Here is a 15,657-nt window from a genome sequence, read left to right as displayed (position 1 = left end):
GATGGCTTTGAATGGGGTTGTTTGGAGTAGAGGATCTGAAGAGGTCCCTCCCAACCTCCAGGATCCTATGATTCTTTCATGGGCAAGAGACAGGTGATGCATAAATGCCCCTCAGAGGGAAAAAGTGGTTGTGAACATGGGAATCAAGGACTGCCTTGGCTACCACACCTGAGAAAGCCTGCAGTCCAAGACCAGCACCTAAGTCACCTCCTGGTGCAGGAGCAAGAAATGAAATGAGGCCAGCACTCATGAAAACAGACAGATGTTTAAGGTGACCTGCTTTGGCCAGTCATGGCAGAGCAGTGACGTCAAAAGGCAGCATCCTAGAGGCAGAAGGAGGGATGAGCTGCCAGGGAGGAATTTGCTAGTAATTCCTAGATGTATTCCGAGAGAGTTAAAAACAACACCAACCACCAGATTTCCCCAGACCCAACTTCTCTGTCTGTACAGAGCCTTCTCGCAGCTGCTGGGGGCATATCTGGCTCTCCTGACATGATCCTTCTCAGGAGAAAACTTGGGCTTCTCATCTGAGTGCTTGGAAAGAGGCTCCATGACCTTCATGTCACGGGCATGAAGGAAAATGAATGAGGAAATGAAACAAGAGTGTTGATGAAATCCAAAAAGCATCCCGAGCCATTGGGGAGGATCTTCTGGTGTGGAGGTGAGTCTGCTGGAAAATTACTGTCCCTGTGCAGTGACGGTGGGCCTGGGGCAGTGCAGGAGCAGTATAAAAGCGGGCCCTGCTCCTCACTCTCCCATCCACCCCACTCAACTCCATCTCCTTGAGAAGAAGGTGAGTTTGGAGCGCTTTTGTCTTCCTTTTCCTACACCTCCTCTTCCCCTTCTTTCTTTGGGATTTCTCAGCACAAAGCTGTACACTTGTCCTACTCTGGGGGATAGGGATGTGTGTCTTGGGAAAAGGATGAGTGCAGACAGTGTGGCATGGAGAGAGGCTGAGGCTTTGTTGAGATGTCTCCTGAGCTATTACCTAGGAGGAGTTCCTTCTAGGCTTTGTCACATTTGGCAGGTCTCCTTTGGAATTAATGTAAGGGTCTCCCTCATGGTTGGCTGGCATGTCCCTTCTCACCCTCCCTTCTGCTCAGCTTTCCCCTCCTCTTCTCCCAGGTGCACCTCCAGCCCAGGACATGTCCTGCAACACTCGCTGTCTGCCATGCCGGCCCTGCGGCCCGACCCCGCTGGCCAACAGCTGCAATGAGCCCTGTGTCAGGCAGTGCCAGGACTCCTCCGTCGTCATCCAGCCCTCCCCCGTGGTGGTGACCCTGCCCGGACCCATCCTCAGCTCCTTCCCGCAGAACACCGCCGTGGGCTCCTCCACCTCCGCTGCCGTTGGCAGCATCCTCAGCTCTCAGGGAGTGCCCATCAACTCCGGGGGCTTTGGCCTTGGGGGCTTTGGCCTTGGAGGCTATGGCCTTGGGGGCTTTGGCAGTGGCTACTGTGGCAGCAGGTGCCTGCCCTGCTAAAGTCTGGAGATGGCCTTGATCAGGGCTCATCATGACCCAGAAGGTGCTGAGCAACCGCAACCCCCCCTTGCCAAAGGGCGAGGCCAGCCTGGGCTCTGCCAAAGCACGGCCCGTGCCTGCCTTTGCCCTCTTCCATCCACTCTCTCCTTTCCCTCCCGTGCCCTTCTTCTCTGGGGCTCCCCTGGGCTCTCAGCAACACAAAGCCAGACCAGGGAGGACCTGCTGGCCCTGCTCCCGCTGTGGAGCACATGGAAGGACACCTGCCAGGATCTCTGCCACCGCTGTGTTGCACAGATTCCATTTGCCCTTTGTCCACCCCCATCTTGTGACCTCCACTCAGACTGAACTTGTTTCCTTCTTTTGACTCATTAAAATTCTGCTGCATCCCAGCCCCTGCCTATGTGTTATCCTTTCTCTTGCAGATGATTTCCCAATATTGCCCAGCAGACAGATGTTGCTCAAGGGAGGTTCTGGGAGGGTGTTCTGGTTTTGCACTGGTTCTTAACACACTTGTGTTGGGCCTGACCTGGATGGAAGAAGCATTCCCCATAGCAGCCATCAGAGTGCTGTGCTGTGTAGTTGTAGCTGGAACAGTTCTGATAACACATCAAGTCTTTGGCTTTAGCGGAGTAGGGCTTGCAAAGCAGCAAGGCTGCGTCTGCAACCTCGCTCCCAAAGGCCAGGAGGCTGGGGACAGACAAGAGGCTGTGAGATGACACAGCCTGCTGAGTGATGAGTCAGACTCACCCAAGGGATATTCCATCCCATGGGACATTGTGCTCTGCAAGAGAAACAAGGAGGAGGCAGAGGGGACATTTAGTATTAAGGGATTCGTCTTCCAAAGCAACCACTACAAGCAGTCTGGCCCTGCTATGCAGAAAGGGGCTGAAAATCACCTGCACGTGTGTCATTTGGCTTAATTGCCGGGCCAATGTGAAACCGTGACTGAGCTAATTAACTCGAGCACCACGTTGGGCACCAATAAATCTGTCAGGGTTTAACACTGGCCCTGCAATTAAACTGAGTAACAGATGCTCTCTATTAATGCCCCTCCCCTCCCTGATAAAGAAAGGAGAGAGAATAAGGGAGAGAGACTTATGGGTTGGAAACTAAACTACACAGCTTTAATAAAACAGTAATGATGAAAAGGAAAAAATTACTAAATATATTCAACTATACAGGAAAATTGATACCATGCTCCTCCCCCCCTCCCCCCAACAACTCTCACGTCACCACCCAGGCTGCAGGGCAGCCCTGGGAAAGTCCAGGCTGGACTCCTGGGGTCAGCAGCCGGCGGGAGCTGGAGGCAGAACACACAGATCCAGGCTGGCACGGATCAGGACCACAGGCAGAGGAATGGATGGAATCCTCCCAGGATGCCAAAGCAAACAGGGAGAGGCAAAGAAAGAGAAGCAGGAAGAGAAGGGAGAAGGAAGAAGGAAGAAGGAAGGGTTTAGACCCTCGCGATCCCTCAAATTTATACTGAGTATGATGTCTATGGGATGGAATACTCTGTTTGGTCAATTTTGGTCATTTATCTTGTCTGGTCCTCCCCAAAGGAGGGCTTCAGGTGTGACCTCTTCACTCCTCTCCTTCCGAAGGGCAAAAGGTTCCTCAGAACAGAGCACTGTCCTTGGTTCTGCACACCAGTCTCTAGCAGTAACTCTAAACATCGAGCGTTATCAGTCCCAAAAGCAGACACTGACTGAGAAACTTGCTGTTAATTTCAGCAAGTGCAGCTACATACAAGAGACTTAGCTGAAAGCAAAAGTACAAGACAAACTGCTATCTTTATCCTGGCCCAAACCAGGACAGCATAGAAAGTAAACCGTAGGAGAACAGCAGAAGATCAGCTTTGTGGATTAGAGGAGTTTTGTGAAGTGCCGGACCCTGAAGGAGAATAAAGAGCTGTAAATAACGAATTTGCCATCGGGACACTGAAATGTCCTGGTACCAGGTGCCTCCAGTGGGAACGGGTAGATAAGGTTTTCTGATAGTAGAAAGAGCACTTTGAGGTGCAAACTGTAGGTCAATCAGTAGATCTCTGCATACTATATAAATGTATCTTGGCCTTTGAATTGATTCCTTAAACATCTTTCATCTTGAACTCTTGAATCAAGTTTTAATCTTTTAATCAAGTTTTAATCCAATTACACGCTGAAAAGGGGAAGGAGAGTGACACGTGGCTGCCCAGAGCCCTGAGTAGGTGCTGGTTTGGTAGCTCTGATCAAGTCCCCCCACGAGTTCCTCAGCCTGTGGCAAGCAGCAGCCCAAAAGAAGGGCCAAGAAAACCATAATGGGATTCTGGAACGTTTCCAAGGAAGGGCAAGGGAGATGGTGAAGGGTCTAGAGCACAAAGCTTATGAGGAGAAACTGAGGGAACTGATAACTGAATCTGGAGAATCATAGAAGCATTGAATGGATTGGAAGGGACCTTGAAGATCATCCTGTTGTAATGTGCCTGCCAAGGACAGGAAGAACTTCAGCAGGACAAGGTTGCTCAAAGACCCATCAAAGATGACCTTGAGCACTTACACAAATGAGGCAGCCACAACTTTTCAGGGCCACCTCCCCAGCTCTCCTGTAGCCCCTTCAGGCACTGGAAGGCTGCTGTAAGGTGTCCTTGGAGCCTTCTCTACCTAAAGATGAACAATGCCAACTCCCCCAGCCTTTCTCAGAGGGGTGGTGCTCCATCAGTCTGATCACCTTTGTGGCCCTCCTCTGCACCTGCTCCAAGAGTCCCAGCTTCTTCCTGAGCTGCGACCTCCAGAAATGGACACTCCAGATGCGGCTGCTGGAGTAGGTGGAGAAGTTCAGAAAGCAGGGCATCACTCTAAGCATGACTAATCATATCAAGAGCAACAGGGCATAGAGAGCCACCGCAAAACCATCCCTCAAGACGCTCTTCCCACACCTGAGCCACATCTGCATCCCTGGGCATCCTGGGAGAGTATCTGCTGGAGAAAAAATGATAACCCAGAGGCACGGGCTGTGATGCAGCAGAACTTTAATGAGTCAAAAGAAGGAAGCAAGGACACTCTGAGTGCAGGGAGCACCCAGGGCAGGGGAGAGGCTCCATGCGATGGTTGTGGTAGAGATCCAGGCAGTATCCACTTGCCTGACCCTCAGAGAGAGCAGGGCCAGCAGGTCTTTCCTGGGCTGGCTTTATGTTGATCAGAGCCCTGAGGAGCACAAGAGAAGAAGGAAACAGAAGCAGAGGGATAGGAAGGAGTGGAGAAGGGGAAAGGCAGGCATGGGCCGTGCTTTGGCAGAGCCCAGGGCATCCGTGTCCTTCTGCAAGGGGAGGCTGCGGTTGCTCAGCACCTTCTGGGTCATGATGAGCCCTGATCAAGGCCATCTCCAGACTTTAGCAGGGCAGGCACCTGCTGCCACAGTAGCCACTGCCAAAGCCCCCAAGGCCATAGCCCCCAAGGCCAAAGCCCCCGAGGCCAAAGCCCCCGGAGTTGATGGGCACTCCCTGAGAGCTGAGGATGCTGCCAACGGCAGCGGAGGTGGAGGAGCCCACGGCGGTGTCCTGCGGGAAGGAGCTGAGGATGGGTCCGGGCAGGGTCACCACCACGGGGGAGGGCTGGATGACGACGGAGGAGTCCTGGCACTGCCTGACACAGGGCTCATTGCAGCTGTTGGCCAGCGGGGTCGGGCCGCAGGGCCGGCATGGCAGACAGCGAGTGTTGCAGGACATGTCCTGGGGCTGGAGGTGCACCTGGGAGAAAGAGGAGGGGAAAGCTGAGCAGGAGACGTAGGTAAGCAGTGGTCTGTCACACCAACTAGAGGGAGAGAATTCACGAGTTGGAGGTGAGAGCTGGAAGTTTCCTAGCGAGCTCCACAGGCCTCATCTTCTCCTGAGCCCTAAAAGAACCCTTCTAATAGCAACCAAGCTCAAGGAGATCCATGTCTCACCCATAGCTCTGGAGATGCCTAACCAAGTCCAAACCTCTGACCACACTTCATCTGCTGCTCCCTTCCCTCTCCCACGACAAGCAGTTCCAAGACCCAGTCCACTATTAAGGGACAGCTATGAGCAGGAGGAGGACAAGGAGAAGAGGGAGAAAGGCTTTCATACTCACCTTGTGCCCACAAGAGAGAGGCAAGAGGAGTGGATGGGAGAGTGAGGAGCAGGGCCCGCTTTTATACTGCTCCTGCACTGCCCCAGGCCCACCATCACTGCACAGGGACAGTAATTTTCCAGCAGACTCACCTCCACACCAAAAGATCCTCCCCAATGGCTCGGGATGCTTTTTGGATTCCATCAGTGCTGACATTTCATTTCCTCATTTCTGCCATGACTGTTGCAACAGGCCCCACTAAACAATCTGTCCCACATTTCTTAAAAGCCTCCTTTAAGCATTGAAAGGCTGAAATAAGGTCTCCCCAGAGCGTGTCCTTCTCCAGGCTGAACACCCACAATTCTCTCAGCCTGACCTCACAGGGGAGTTTGACATCCTTCTGAGCAGCCTTACAGCCCTCCTCTGCATCTGCTTGACCAGCTCCACGTCTGCCCTCTGCTTCAGAGCGCAGAGCTGGACACCCTGCTCCAGCTGGGGCCTCACCAGCCTGGAGTAGAGAGGCAGGATCCCCTCCCTCCACCTCCTGACCACTCTGCTCTAAAAGTGTCCCAGCACACGTCTGGCTTTCTGCTCCGTGAGCACAGGTTGCCAGCTCATGTTCAGCTTTTCATCCACCAGTATCCTTGAGCCCTTCTCCAGAGGGCTGCCCTCAATCCCTTCATTCCCCTCTGGAACTGAGACCAGGGACTGCCCTGACCCACGATTCGCATGAGGTTCCCAGGTGCCCACGTCTCCAGCTTGTAAAGCTGATCCCTGCTCTGCCCAGTTCCGGGCTCTGTGACTCCATGGAATGAGAGAGGCACGGCCAGACTGGTGCATGTTTAGCAAAGGGCCACAGAGCCCGGGAAGTGACTGGAGCCCCTGAGGCAGGAGGTGCTGTGAGAGGTGGGGGTGTTCCCCCTGGAAGAGAGAAGTCCCTGGGGCACACTTCATCACAATGGCTGGAAGAGCTAAAGTGGGAGTGAAGATCATGGAGCCAGAGCCACCTGAGTCCTCTCCTGTCAACAGAGGGGGTGGCATCGCAGATGAAAGAAGAGAAAGTCCAATGAGACATAAAAAAAGACACACTCTGTTAGTGTGAGGGGAAGTAAAGCCCTGTTTGAGGACTGACAGTCAGGCTCTGGCTTCTCCATCTTTGTAGGTACTGAGAGATTGATGGGACTTGGCTGGCCATGACTATCTTTGAAGGGCTGTGATGGCTTTGAATGGGGTTGTTTGGAGTAGAGGATCTGAAGAGGTCCCTCCCAACCTCCAGGATCCTATGATTCTTTCATGGGCAAGAGACAGGTGATGCATAAATGCCCCTCAGAGGGAAAAAGTGGTTGTGAACATGGGAATCAAGGACTGCCTTGGCTACCACACCTGAGAAAGCCTGCAGTCCAAGACCAGCACCTAAGTCACCTCCTGGTGCAGGAGCAAGAAATGAAATGAGGCCAGCACTCATGAAAACAGACAGATGTTTAAGGTGACCTGCTTTGGCCAGTCATGGCAGAGCAGTGACGTCAAAAGGCAGCATCCTAGAGGCAGAAGGAGGGATGAGCTGCCAGGGAGGAATTTGCTAGTAATTCCGAGATGTATTCCGAGAGAGTTAAAAACAACACCAACCACCAGATTTCCCCAGACCCAACTTCTCTGTCTGTACAGAGCCTTCTCGCAGCTGCTGGGGGCATATCTGGCTCTCCTGACATGATCCTTCTCAGGAGAAAACTTGGGCTTCTCATCTGAGTGCTTGGAAAGAGGCTCCATGACCTTCATGTCACGGGCATGAAGGAAAATGAATGAGGAAATGAAACAAGAGTGTTGATGAAATCCAAAAAGCATCCTGAGCCATTGGGGAGGATCTTCTGGTGTGGAGGTGAGTCTGCTGGAAAATTACTGTCCCTGTGCAGTGACGGTGGGCCTGGGGCAGTGCAGGAGCAGTATAAAAGCGGGCCCTGCTCCTCACTCTCCCATCCACCCCACTCAACTCCATCTCCTTGAGAAGAAGGTGAGTTTGGAGCGCTTTTGTCTTCCTTTTCCTACACCTCCTCTTCCCCTTCTTTCTTTGGGATTTCTCAGCACAAAGCTGTACACTTGTCCTACTCTGGGGGATAGGGATGTGTGTCTTGGGAAAAGGATGAGTGCAGACAGTGCGGCATGGAGAGAGGCTGAGGCTTTGTTGAGATGTCTCCTGAGCTATTACCTAGGAGGAGTTCCTTCTAGGCTTTGTCACATTTGGCAGGTCTCCTTTGGAATTAATGTAAGGGTCTCCCTCATGGTTGGCTGGCATGTCCCTTCTCACCCTCCCTTCTGCTCAGCTTTCCCCTCCTCTTTCTCCCAGGTGCACCTCCAGCCCAGGACATGTCCTGCAACACTCGCTGTCTGCCATGCCGGCCCTGTGGCCCGACCCCGCTGGCCAACAGCTGCAATGAGCCCTGTGTCAGGCAGTGCCAGGACTCCTCCGTCGTCATCCAGCCCTCCCCTGTGGTGGTGACCCTGCCCGGACCCATCCTCAGCTCCTTCCCGCAGAACACCGCCGTGGGCTCCTCCACCTCCGCTGCCGTTGGCAGCATCCTCAGCTCTCAGGGAGTGCCCATCAACTCTGGGGGCTTTGGCCTTGGGGGCTTTGGCCTTGGAGGCTATGGCCTTGGGGGCTTTGGCAGTGGCTACTGTGGCAGCAGGTGCCTGCCCTGCTAAAGTCTGGAGATGGCCTTGATCAGGGCTCATCATGACCCAGAAGGTGCTGAGCAACCGCAACCCCCCCTTGCCAAAGGGCGAGGCCAGCCTGGGCTCTGCCAAAGCACGGCCCGTGCCTGCCTTTGCCCTCTTCCATCCACTCTCTCCTTTCCCTCCCGTGCCCTTCTTCTCTGGGGCTCCCCTGGGCTCTCAGCAACACAAAGCCAGACCAGGGAGGACCTGCTGGCCCTGCTCCCGCTGTGGAGCACATGGAAGGACACCTGCCAGGATCTCTGCCACCGCTGTGTTGCACAGATTCCATTTGCCCTTTGTCCACCCCCATCTTGTGACCTCCACTCAGACTGAACTTGTTTCCTTCTTTTGACTCATTAAAATTCTGCTGCATCCCAGCCCCTGCCTATGTGTTATCCTTTCTCTTGCAGATGATTTCCCAATATTGCCCAGCAGACAGATGTTGCTCAAGGGAGGTTCTGGGAGGGTGTTCTGGTTTTGCACTGGTTCTTAACACACTTGTGTTGGGCCTGACCTGGATGGAAGAAGCATTCCCCATAGCAGCCATCAGAGTGCTGTGCTGGCTAGTTGTAGCTGGAACAGTTCTGATAACACATCAAGTCTTTGGCTTTAGCGGAGTAGGGCTTGCAAAGCAGCAAGGCTGCGTCTGCAACCTCGCTCCCAAAGGCCAGGAGGCTGGGGACAGACAAGAGGCTGTGAGATGACACAGCCTGCTGAGTGATGAGTCAGACTCACCCAAGGGATATTCCATCCCATGGGACATTGTGCTCTGCAAGAGAAACAAGGAGGAGGCAGAGGGGACATTTAGTATTAAGGGATTCGTCTTCCAAAGCAACCACTACAAGCAGTCTGGCCCTGCTATGCAGAAAGGGGCTGAAAATCACCTGCACGTGTGTCATTTGGCTTAATTGCCGGGCCAATGTGAAACCGTGACTGAGCTAATTAACTCGAGCACCACGTTGGGCACCAATAAATCTGTCAGGGTTTAACACTGGCCCTGCAATTAAACTGAGTAACAGATGCTCTCTATTAATGCCCCTCCCCTCCCTGATAAAGAAAGGAGAGAGAATAAGGGAGAGAGACTTATGGGTTGGAAACTAAACTACACAGCTTTAATAAAACAGTAATGATGAAAAGGAAAAAATTACTAAATATATTCAACTATACAGGAAAATTGATACCATGCTCCTCCCCCCCTCCCCCCAACAACTCTCACGTCACCACCCAGGCTGCAGGGCAGCCCTGGGAAAGTCCAGGCTGGACTCCTGGGGTCAGCAGCCGTCGGGAGCTGGAGGCAGAACACACAGATCCAGGCTGGCACGGATCAGGACCACAGGCAGAGGAATGGATGGAATCCTCCCAGGATGCCAAAGCAAACAGGGAGAGGCAAAGAAAGAGAAGCAGGAAGAGAAGGGAGAAGGAAAAAAGGCATGCCTGCCTTTCCCCTTCTCCACTCCCTCCTATCCAGGTTGCTCCCTGCACTCATAGTGTCCTTGCTTCCTTCTTTTGACTCATTAAAGTTCTGCTGCATCACAGCCCGTGCCTCTGGGTTTTCATTTTTTCTCCAGCAGATACTCTCCCAGGATGCCCAGGGATGCAGATGTGGCTCAGGTGTGGGAAGAGCGTCTTGAGGGATGGTTTTGCGGTGGCTCTCTATGCCCTGTTGCTCTTGATATGATTAATCATGCTTAGAGTGATGCCCTGCTTTCTGAACTTCTCCACCTACTCCAGCAGCCGCATCTGGAGTGTCCATTTCTGGAGGTCGCAGCTCAGGAAGAAGCTGGGACTCTTGGAGCAGGTGCAGAGGAGGGCCACAAAGGTGATCAGACTGATGGAGCACCACCCCTCTGAGAAAGGCTGGGGGAGTTGGCATTGTTCATCTTTAGGTAGAGAAGGCTCCAAGGACACCTTACAGCAGCCTTCCAGTGCCTGAAGGGGCTACAGGAGAGCTGGGGAGGTGGCCCTGAAAAGTTGTGGCTGCCTCATTTGTGTAAGTGCTCAAGGTCATCTTTGATGGGTCTTTGAGCAACCTTGTCCTGCTGAAGTTCTTCCTGTCCTTGGCAGGCACATTACAACAGGATGATCTTCAAGGTCCCTTCCAATCCATTCAATGCTTCTATGATTCTCCAGATTCAGTTATCAGTTCCCTCAGTTTCTCCTCATAAGCTTTGTGCTCTAGACCCTTCACCATCTCCCTTGCCCTTCCTTGGAAACGTTCCAGAATCCCATTATGGTTTTCTTGGCCCTTCTTTTGGGCTGCTGCTTGCCACAGGCTGAGGAACTCGTGGGGGGACTTGATCAGAGCTACCAAACCAGCACCTACTCAGGGCTCTGGGCAGCCACGTGTCACTGTGCCCAATTACGCCCTGCAGCAGTTCAGGTGCTGCCCTTCATCTCCACGCTCTTTGCTGATGGTCTCCACACTGCTTTGGAGAGCTTCTGGACAGCCCTTTGTGACTCTTATTGCACAATGACTTCCTCTCCCCCTGCCCTGTTTCTGTCTCTTTCTCCCTTTCCATGGAAACTTTCCCAGGGAGCCCTGCGATCACTGAGGGAAGGAGCAAGGTGAGAAGGATGTGCAGACAGAGTGAGAGATTGTCTTCAACCTTTCCGGCAGGGGAAAAGGCTTTCTTCACACCTGGCATATCCAAATCTGGGCAATATGTTTCTGCCAACACAGAGGTATTATTCAAATGTTAGGAGTCTCAATGGACTTGTTCAATTCCTTGTCCACTATTTCTTTTCCACTGCTGGGGCAATTACTGCAGAGGGTGTTACGATCCCTACCTCAACCATGCTGCCCTCATGTGTGGTTTGGGTCTCTGCCTCAGCTACAGTGTTCCCAGATGGAGGCTGGATCCGTGACTCAATCACAGTGTTCTCAGAGGTGCTTGGGCTCCCTATCCCAACTACAGTCCTCTGAGCTGAGTCGTGGCTCAACAGGCAGAGAGAACCCAAGCCCCAACTCAGAGCTGAAGGCTGCCACCCAGGCATTGGCCACCTCAGGGTATGTTTCACTGCCACCACACCCAGAAAGTTTTCTTATTTTACACCAGCATGGCACCAGAGTCCACACCCCGTGCAACAGGCCAAGGGTGCTCATTAGTCCTATGAAACACCTCAGAGTAGGGCAGAGAAGTGAATCAGGACCTGCACAACAAACCAGCCCATATCAGTCCCAGAAGGGAAGAGGAAGGTTCATTCCTTCATCCTCCTCACAGGAAGGCTCCCCCGGCACAGTCATGACCACAGTACCAGGACATAGCGCACACCCTTTGGTTCCTTCAACATGTTCCCAAGCTCAGCCAAACCCAGAGGGAAGCCGTACAACAAGGAAGCTCCCTGACTCACACAGCAGCCTGCCAAGTTGTGATGACTACAGCTCTAGCATGCTCAGTGCCAAAGTGCCATTGACTCGAGCTCCGGACAGAATGCCAAAAGGAGTGTGGTGAGCTGACCTTGTCTGACTGGCAGGTGCTCTGTCACTCCCCCTCCTCAATGTGTAATTGGGACAAAATAAGATTAAAACAAGATGCAAAGACCTGTGGGCAAAGATAAATGACATTTAATGAATCAATGCAAAGACCAAACACAGAATCAATGCAGAGACAAAGAAGGATTTATTGTTTACTTTCCATCCACAGGTGATTTTCAGCCCCTTTCTGCAAAGCAGGGCCAGATTGTATCTATAGAACCATAGAATCATGGAATCATAGAACTATTAATATTGGAAAAGACCTCTAAGATCATCAAATCCAACTACATCATCCCAGCACCAGCATGCCCACTAGACCATGTCCTGAAGTGCCACATCTACATGTTTGTTTAATGTCTCCAGGGATGGTGATTCCACCACTTCTCTGGGCAGGCTGTTCTAATTCTTGACCACTCTTTCATTAAAGAAATTTTTCCTAATATTCAATCTAAACCTCCCTGGACCAACTTGAGGCCAGGGATCCTCATTAATAAACAAATGAATTAATAAACATAAAATTCCTTCAGTATCTCCAAAGTACTGGCCTCAGGACAGATTGTCACCTGTGCCTTATATTGATATTAGACTGGATGCCCAGATGTTCATTTACTGTTATTTGGTCACTTTGGTGTGCTAGCTCGGCCTGTGGTGGTGGGAGTCAGGCAAGGAAAATGTTACTGGAACCCAAGCAAGGACAGGGACATCTTTCTATGAGATCTGCTCTATCCAGGTGGCAACCCCTACCAGGAAGCCACTGGAAAGGGAGAAGGCAAACTCACTGTTATGGGCTACAGCCAGCACTGCTCCAGAAAGGTGAGGGGAGAACCAAGACCTTTCAGCCTGATAGTCCAGAGCAGTTCAGAAGCTGGGTGGATGGTGACTCCTGCCTGGGGGCTTTAGTATCAGGATGCCCCGGGACCACACACAACTATCCCGAGTGACCATGGGCTTTCTCTTAATGTGTCCCAAGCTCCAGTGCAGCCAGAGCAAACACCAGGGAGCAGACTGGGCACCCCCATGAATAGCATTGGGGAGCAGCAAGGGGTCCCAGAAGCCACACTATTGCCTCAGCCCATCACCACAGACATTCCGCTCCTCCTGTCACCTGTCCAAATTCTCTTTTCCAGGGGGACTGGCAGCCAGAGGGACCCCATGCCATGGGGAGGGGCCGTACCGCGCTGTGCGGGACGAGTTGCAGAGTCAGTCAGCAGTCCCCATCCCCAGATCCCATATCTCCATGGAACTGGTCCCCAGGTTCCCATCCCACAGCCCCGATCCCAGCCAGCTGCATAACTCTGGGGCAGGCCCAGCAAACCAGGGAATCTGGAGCCACCGGAATAAGAGTCTATGGGAGTGTGGAGTGGAGCAGAGCAGAGGCAGCACTGTGTGCCAGAGTCACTGGACAGGTGGTGGGCTGCAGCCAGCATGGATAAATATAAAGCTGAGGATGGGGGGTTGTCTGTGCCTTGCACCAGGACCACTGCCCTGCCCTCCCCTGCCCACCGGGGAAAGGGGTTGGAGGGTCTCGGGGGGGAAACAGACCCCAGACCTACTAGTGAGGGGCCATAGGAAGGTACGGCAAGGTGTGTTGCTCCCGCGATGATAATTCCCTCAAGTGAGACGTGGGGTCAGCTCTCAGGGAGTGCCCATCAACTCCGGGGGCTTTGGCCTCGGGGCCTTTGGCAGCGGCTACTGCGGCAGCAGGTGCCTGCCCTGCTAAACCTGCTGCAGGTGGCCCTGGGGAAGGCCCCCCGGGACCCACAAGATGCTTCTGGACTGGGGACACAGCATTGGGCCGTTGCTTTCAGAGGCGATGAGCAACCCCAGCCCCCCTTGCAAAAGGACGGGGCCAGCCTGGGCTCTGCCAAAGCACGGCCCGTGCCTGCCTTTGCCCTCTTCCATCCACTCTCTCCTTTCCCTCCCGTGCCCTTCTTCTCTGGGGCTCCCCTGGGCTCTCAGCAACACAAAGCCAGACCAGGGAGGACCTGCTGGCCCTGCTCCCCCTGTGGGGCAGGCAGGCAGGCAGGAAGATGGACACCTGCCAGGATCTCTGCCCCTGGTGATTCCTTACTTTGGGTCCTCCAATAAGTGCTACCTCATTTTCCTTCTTTTCACTCAATAAAGTTCTGTTGCATCACAGTCCATGTTTCTTTGTCATCCTTTCCCCTGCAGATGCTCTCCCAAGGTGCTCGTGGAGACAGATGTTTCCTAGGGGTTGTTCTGGAGGCCATTTTGGGGGGAGGGTTCTGCAGTAACTGGTAGCATAAGATTGAGTTGATTATGCTCAGCCCTTTGTAGAAGTGACCCTCTGGTTTCTGAATTTTTCTGCCAATTTTGAATCTCAATAGAGTTACCTGACCTCGTTCCATCACTACAGCCACCTTATTGTCTACATGTTTTCTTCTCACTTAGTAAGCCCAACTCTGTGATGGAAGCAGTCAGGAGGAATGTGGGATGGTGAAATGTCGGCGGTATCTTCCCAGGAGATGCTAGGAAAAGCATTTCTTACCAGAGTTTTCTGACAAAGGAGGAACACAGTTCAAGGGGCTGACTTCCTGTGGACCTTATTATCATGCAACCATATTATGGGTAGGATTGGATGTGAGCTTTGGAGATCATCTAGTCCATCCCCCTTGCCATGGACAGGGAAATCTTTTACTATATTGTTACTCAAAGTTCTAACAAACCTGACCTTGAGGACTTCAAAGAACAGGAAATCCCACCCTTCTCAGGGCAGCCTATTCTAGTGACTGTCCACTCTCACTGCAGCTAATTTCTTTCATTTTGACCAAGATATCTTGTTTGAGTTGAAAACTGTTGCTTCTTCACCTGTAACTACAGGCTTTGATGAAGTCCCTCTTCAACTTCCTTACCAGTCTTGTGTATGTATTATAAGACTGCAATAAGGTCTCCACAGGACCTTTCCTTCCCCAAGCTGAGTATCCCCAACTCTCTCATCAGTTCTCTGTAGGATAGTGCTGCAGACCTCTGATAATTCCTATGTGAGTTCTCTGGAGCTGCTCTAACAGGCCCATGACATATTGTTACTGGGACCCCAGACTGGACCCGGTGCTCCAGGTGGGTCCTAATGAGAGCAGACGAGAAGCAGAGAATCCCCTGCCTTGACCTGCTGGCCGTTTCCTTCCTTGCAGCCCAGGGAACTATTGGCTTTGTGGGCTGTGAGCAGGCGTTGGCAGCTCACGTGTTGCAACCTCCAGCATCTCCAAGTCCTTCTCTGCAGATCTGCTCTCAGCTCTGTATCCTCCAGTCTGCGCTGAGATTGAGGACTGCCCTGAGCCGGGAGCGGGGTTCTGCACCTGGCATGGTGACTGTGAGGAGCTGGGGTGTGGAAAGTGCTGGAGGGGCAGCAGCCTGAAAAGCTCCAGGGAGAAGATGACAGGATGTGAGAGGAGAGCGTGTGAGAGGAGAGGACAGGGGAGGAGAGAATGTGAGAAGATTGAATGTGAGAGGAGAGAATGTGAGAGGAGAGGCCTACAATAATGCAGGTATTACCCCAAAACTTTAGCTATTACTGCCCAGTGCTTGCAGAGTGTCAAGGCTGTCTCTCTCTCTCTCTCTCTCTCTCTCTTACTCTGCACCCCTGAAGTGGAGGATAAGGGTGGGCAAGAAGCTGGCAGGGGACACCCCCAGGACATCTGACATGAATCGACCAAAGGGCTACTCCACACCCTTTGGCATCATGCTCAGCAATAAAACTGTGTTTTCAGTCTTTCCAAAGCAGCCATTCTTCAGAGGAGGGCTTCGTGTTGTTCTGCTGATGCAAGGTGGTGGGTGATTGCTTTTGCAGCATCTGTGGTTTTTCTCTTCTGTCCCTTCCCTTCTTAGAGTATCCAACTTTTGACCCAAAAACTTTTCTTTCACTGTCTTGCTTTCTCTGGTTCTCCTCCCATCTGAATGGGGCCGT

The 15,657-nt window shown here is 52.6% G+C and overlaps 3 protein-coding genes across 4 annotated transcripts; 2 read left to right on the top strand and 1 right to left on the bottom strand.

Moving 5' to 3' along the window:
- The first annotated feature begins 708 nt into the window (after nucleotides 1-708).
- LOC115599792 (feather keratin 1-like) lies at nucleotides 709-1,863 on the top strand. Its single transcript, XM_030465913.1, has 2 exons — nucleotides 709-793; nucleotides 1,126-1,863. Exon 2 carries the CDS (start codon nucleotides 1,146-1,148, stop codon nucleotides 1,479-1,481), a length of 336 nt encoding a protein of 111 aa, XP_030321773.1. The 5' UTR covers nucleotides 709-793; nucleotides 1,126-1,145; the 3' UTR covers nucleotides 1,482-1,863.
- Nucleotides 1,864-4,478: 2,615 nt separating this feature from the next.
- On the bottom strand, nucleotides 4,479-5,731 carry LOC115599794 (feather keratin 1-like). 2 transcript variants are annotated; one of them, XM_030465916.1, is made up of 2 exons: nucleotides 5,701-5,731; nucleotides 4,479-5,205 (listed from the first exon to the last, which is right to left on the bottom strand). In XM_030465916.1, exon 2 carries the CDS (start codon nucleotides 5,182-5,184, stop codon nucleotides 4,849-4,851), a length of 336 nt encoding a protein of 111 aa, XP_030321776.1. In that variant the 5' UTR covers nucleotides 5,185-5,205; nucleotides 5,701-5,731; the 3' UTR covers nucleotides 4,479-4,848. The 2 variants fall into 2 exon arrangements, with proteins under 2 accessions (XP_030321776.1, XP_030321775.1); XM_030465915.1 differs by lacking the exon at nucleotides 5,701-5,731 and adding an exon at nucleotides 5,570-5,650.
- A 1,740-nt stretch (nucleotides 5,732-7,471) lies between these two features.
- Nucleotides 7,472-8,627, top strand: LOC115599793 (feather keratin 1-like). The gene is made up of 2 exons (XM_030465914.1): nucleotides 7,472-7,556; nucleotides 7,890-8,627. The coding sequence occupies exon 2, from the start codon at nucleotides 7,910-7,912 to the stop codon at nucleotides 8,243-8,245; it is 336 nt and encodes a 111-aa protein (XP_030321774.1). The 5' UTR covers nucleotides 7,472-7,556; nucleotides 7,890-7,909; the 3' UTR covers nucleotides 8,246-8,627.
- Nucleotides 8,628-15,657: the final 7,030 nt, after the last annotated feature.

Source organism: Calypte anna, chromosome 27 (assembly GCF_003957555.1).
Source record: "Calypte anna isolate BGI_N300 chromosome 27, bCalAnn1_v1.p, whole genome shotgun sequence".
Taxonomy (NCBI): domain Eukaryota; kingdom Metazoa; phylum Chordata; class Aves; order Apodiformes; family Trochilidae; genus Calypte; species Calypte anna.
This window is presented reverse-complemented; position numbering and strand designations above follow the sequence as displayed.

Bases quoted from the DNA above. Each gene is read 5' to 3' on its own strand.
- LOC115599792 (XM_030465913.1), top strand. From the start codon at position 1,146: ATGTCCTGCAACACTCGCTGTCTGCCATGCCGGCCCTGCGGCCCGACC.
- LOC115599793 (XM_030465914.1), top strand. From the start codon at position 7,910: ATGTCCTGCAACACTCGCTGTCTGCCATGCCGGCCCTGTGGCCCGACC.
- LOC115599794 (XM_030465916.1), bottom strand. From the start codon at position 5,184: ATGTCCTGCAACACTCGCTGTCTGCCATGCCGGCCCTGCGGCCCGACC.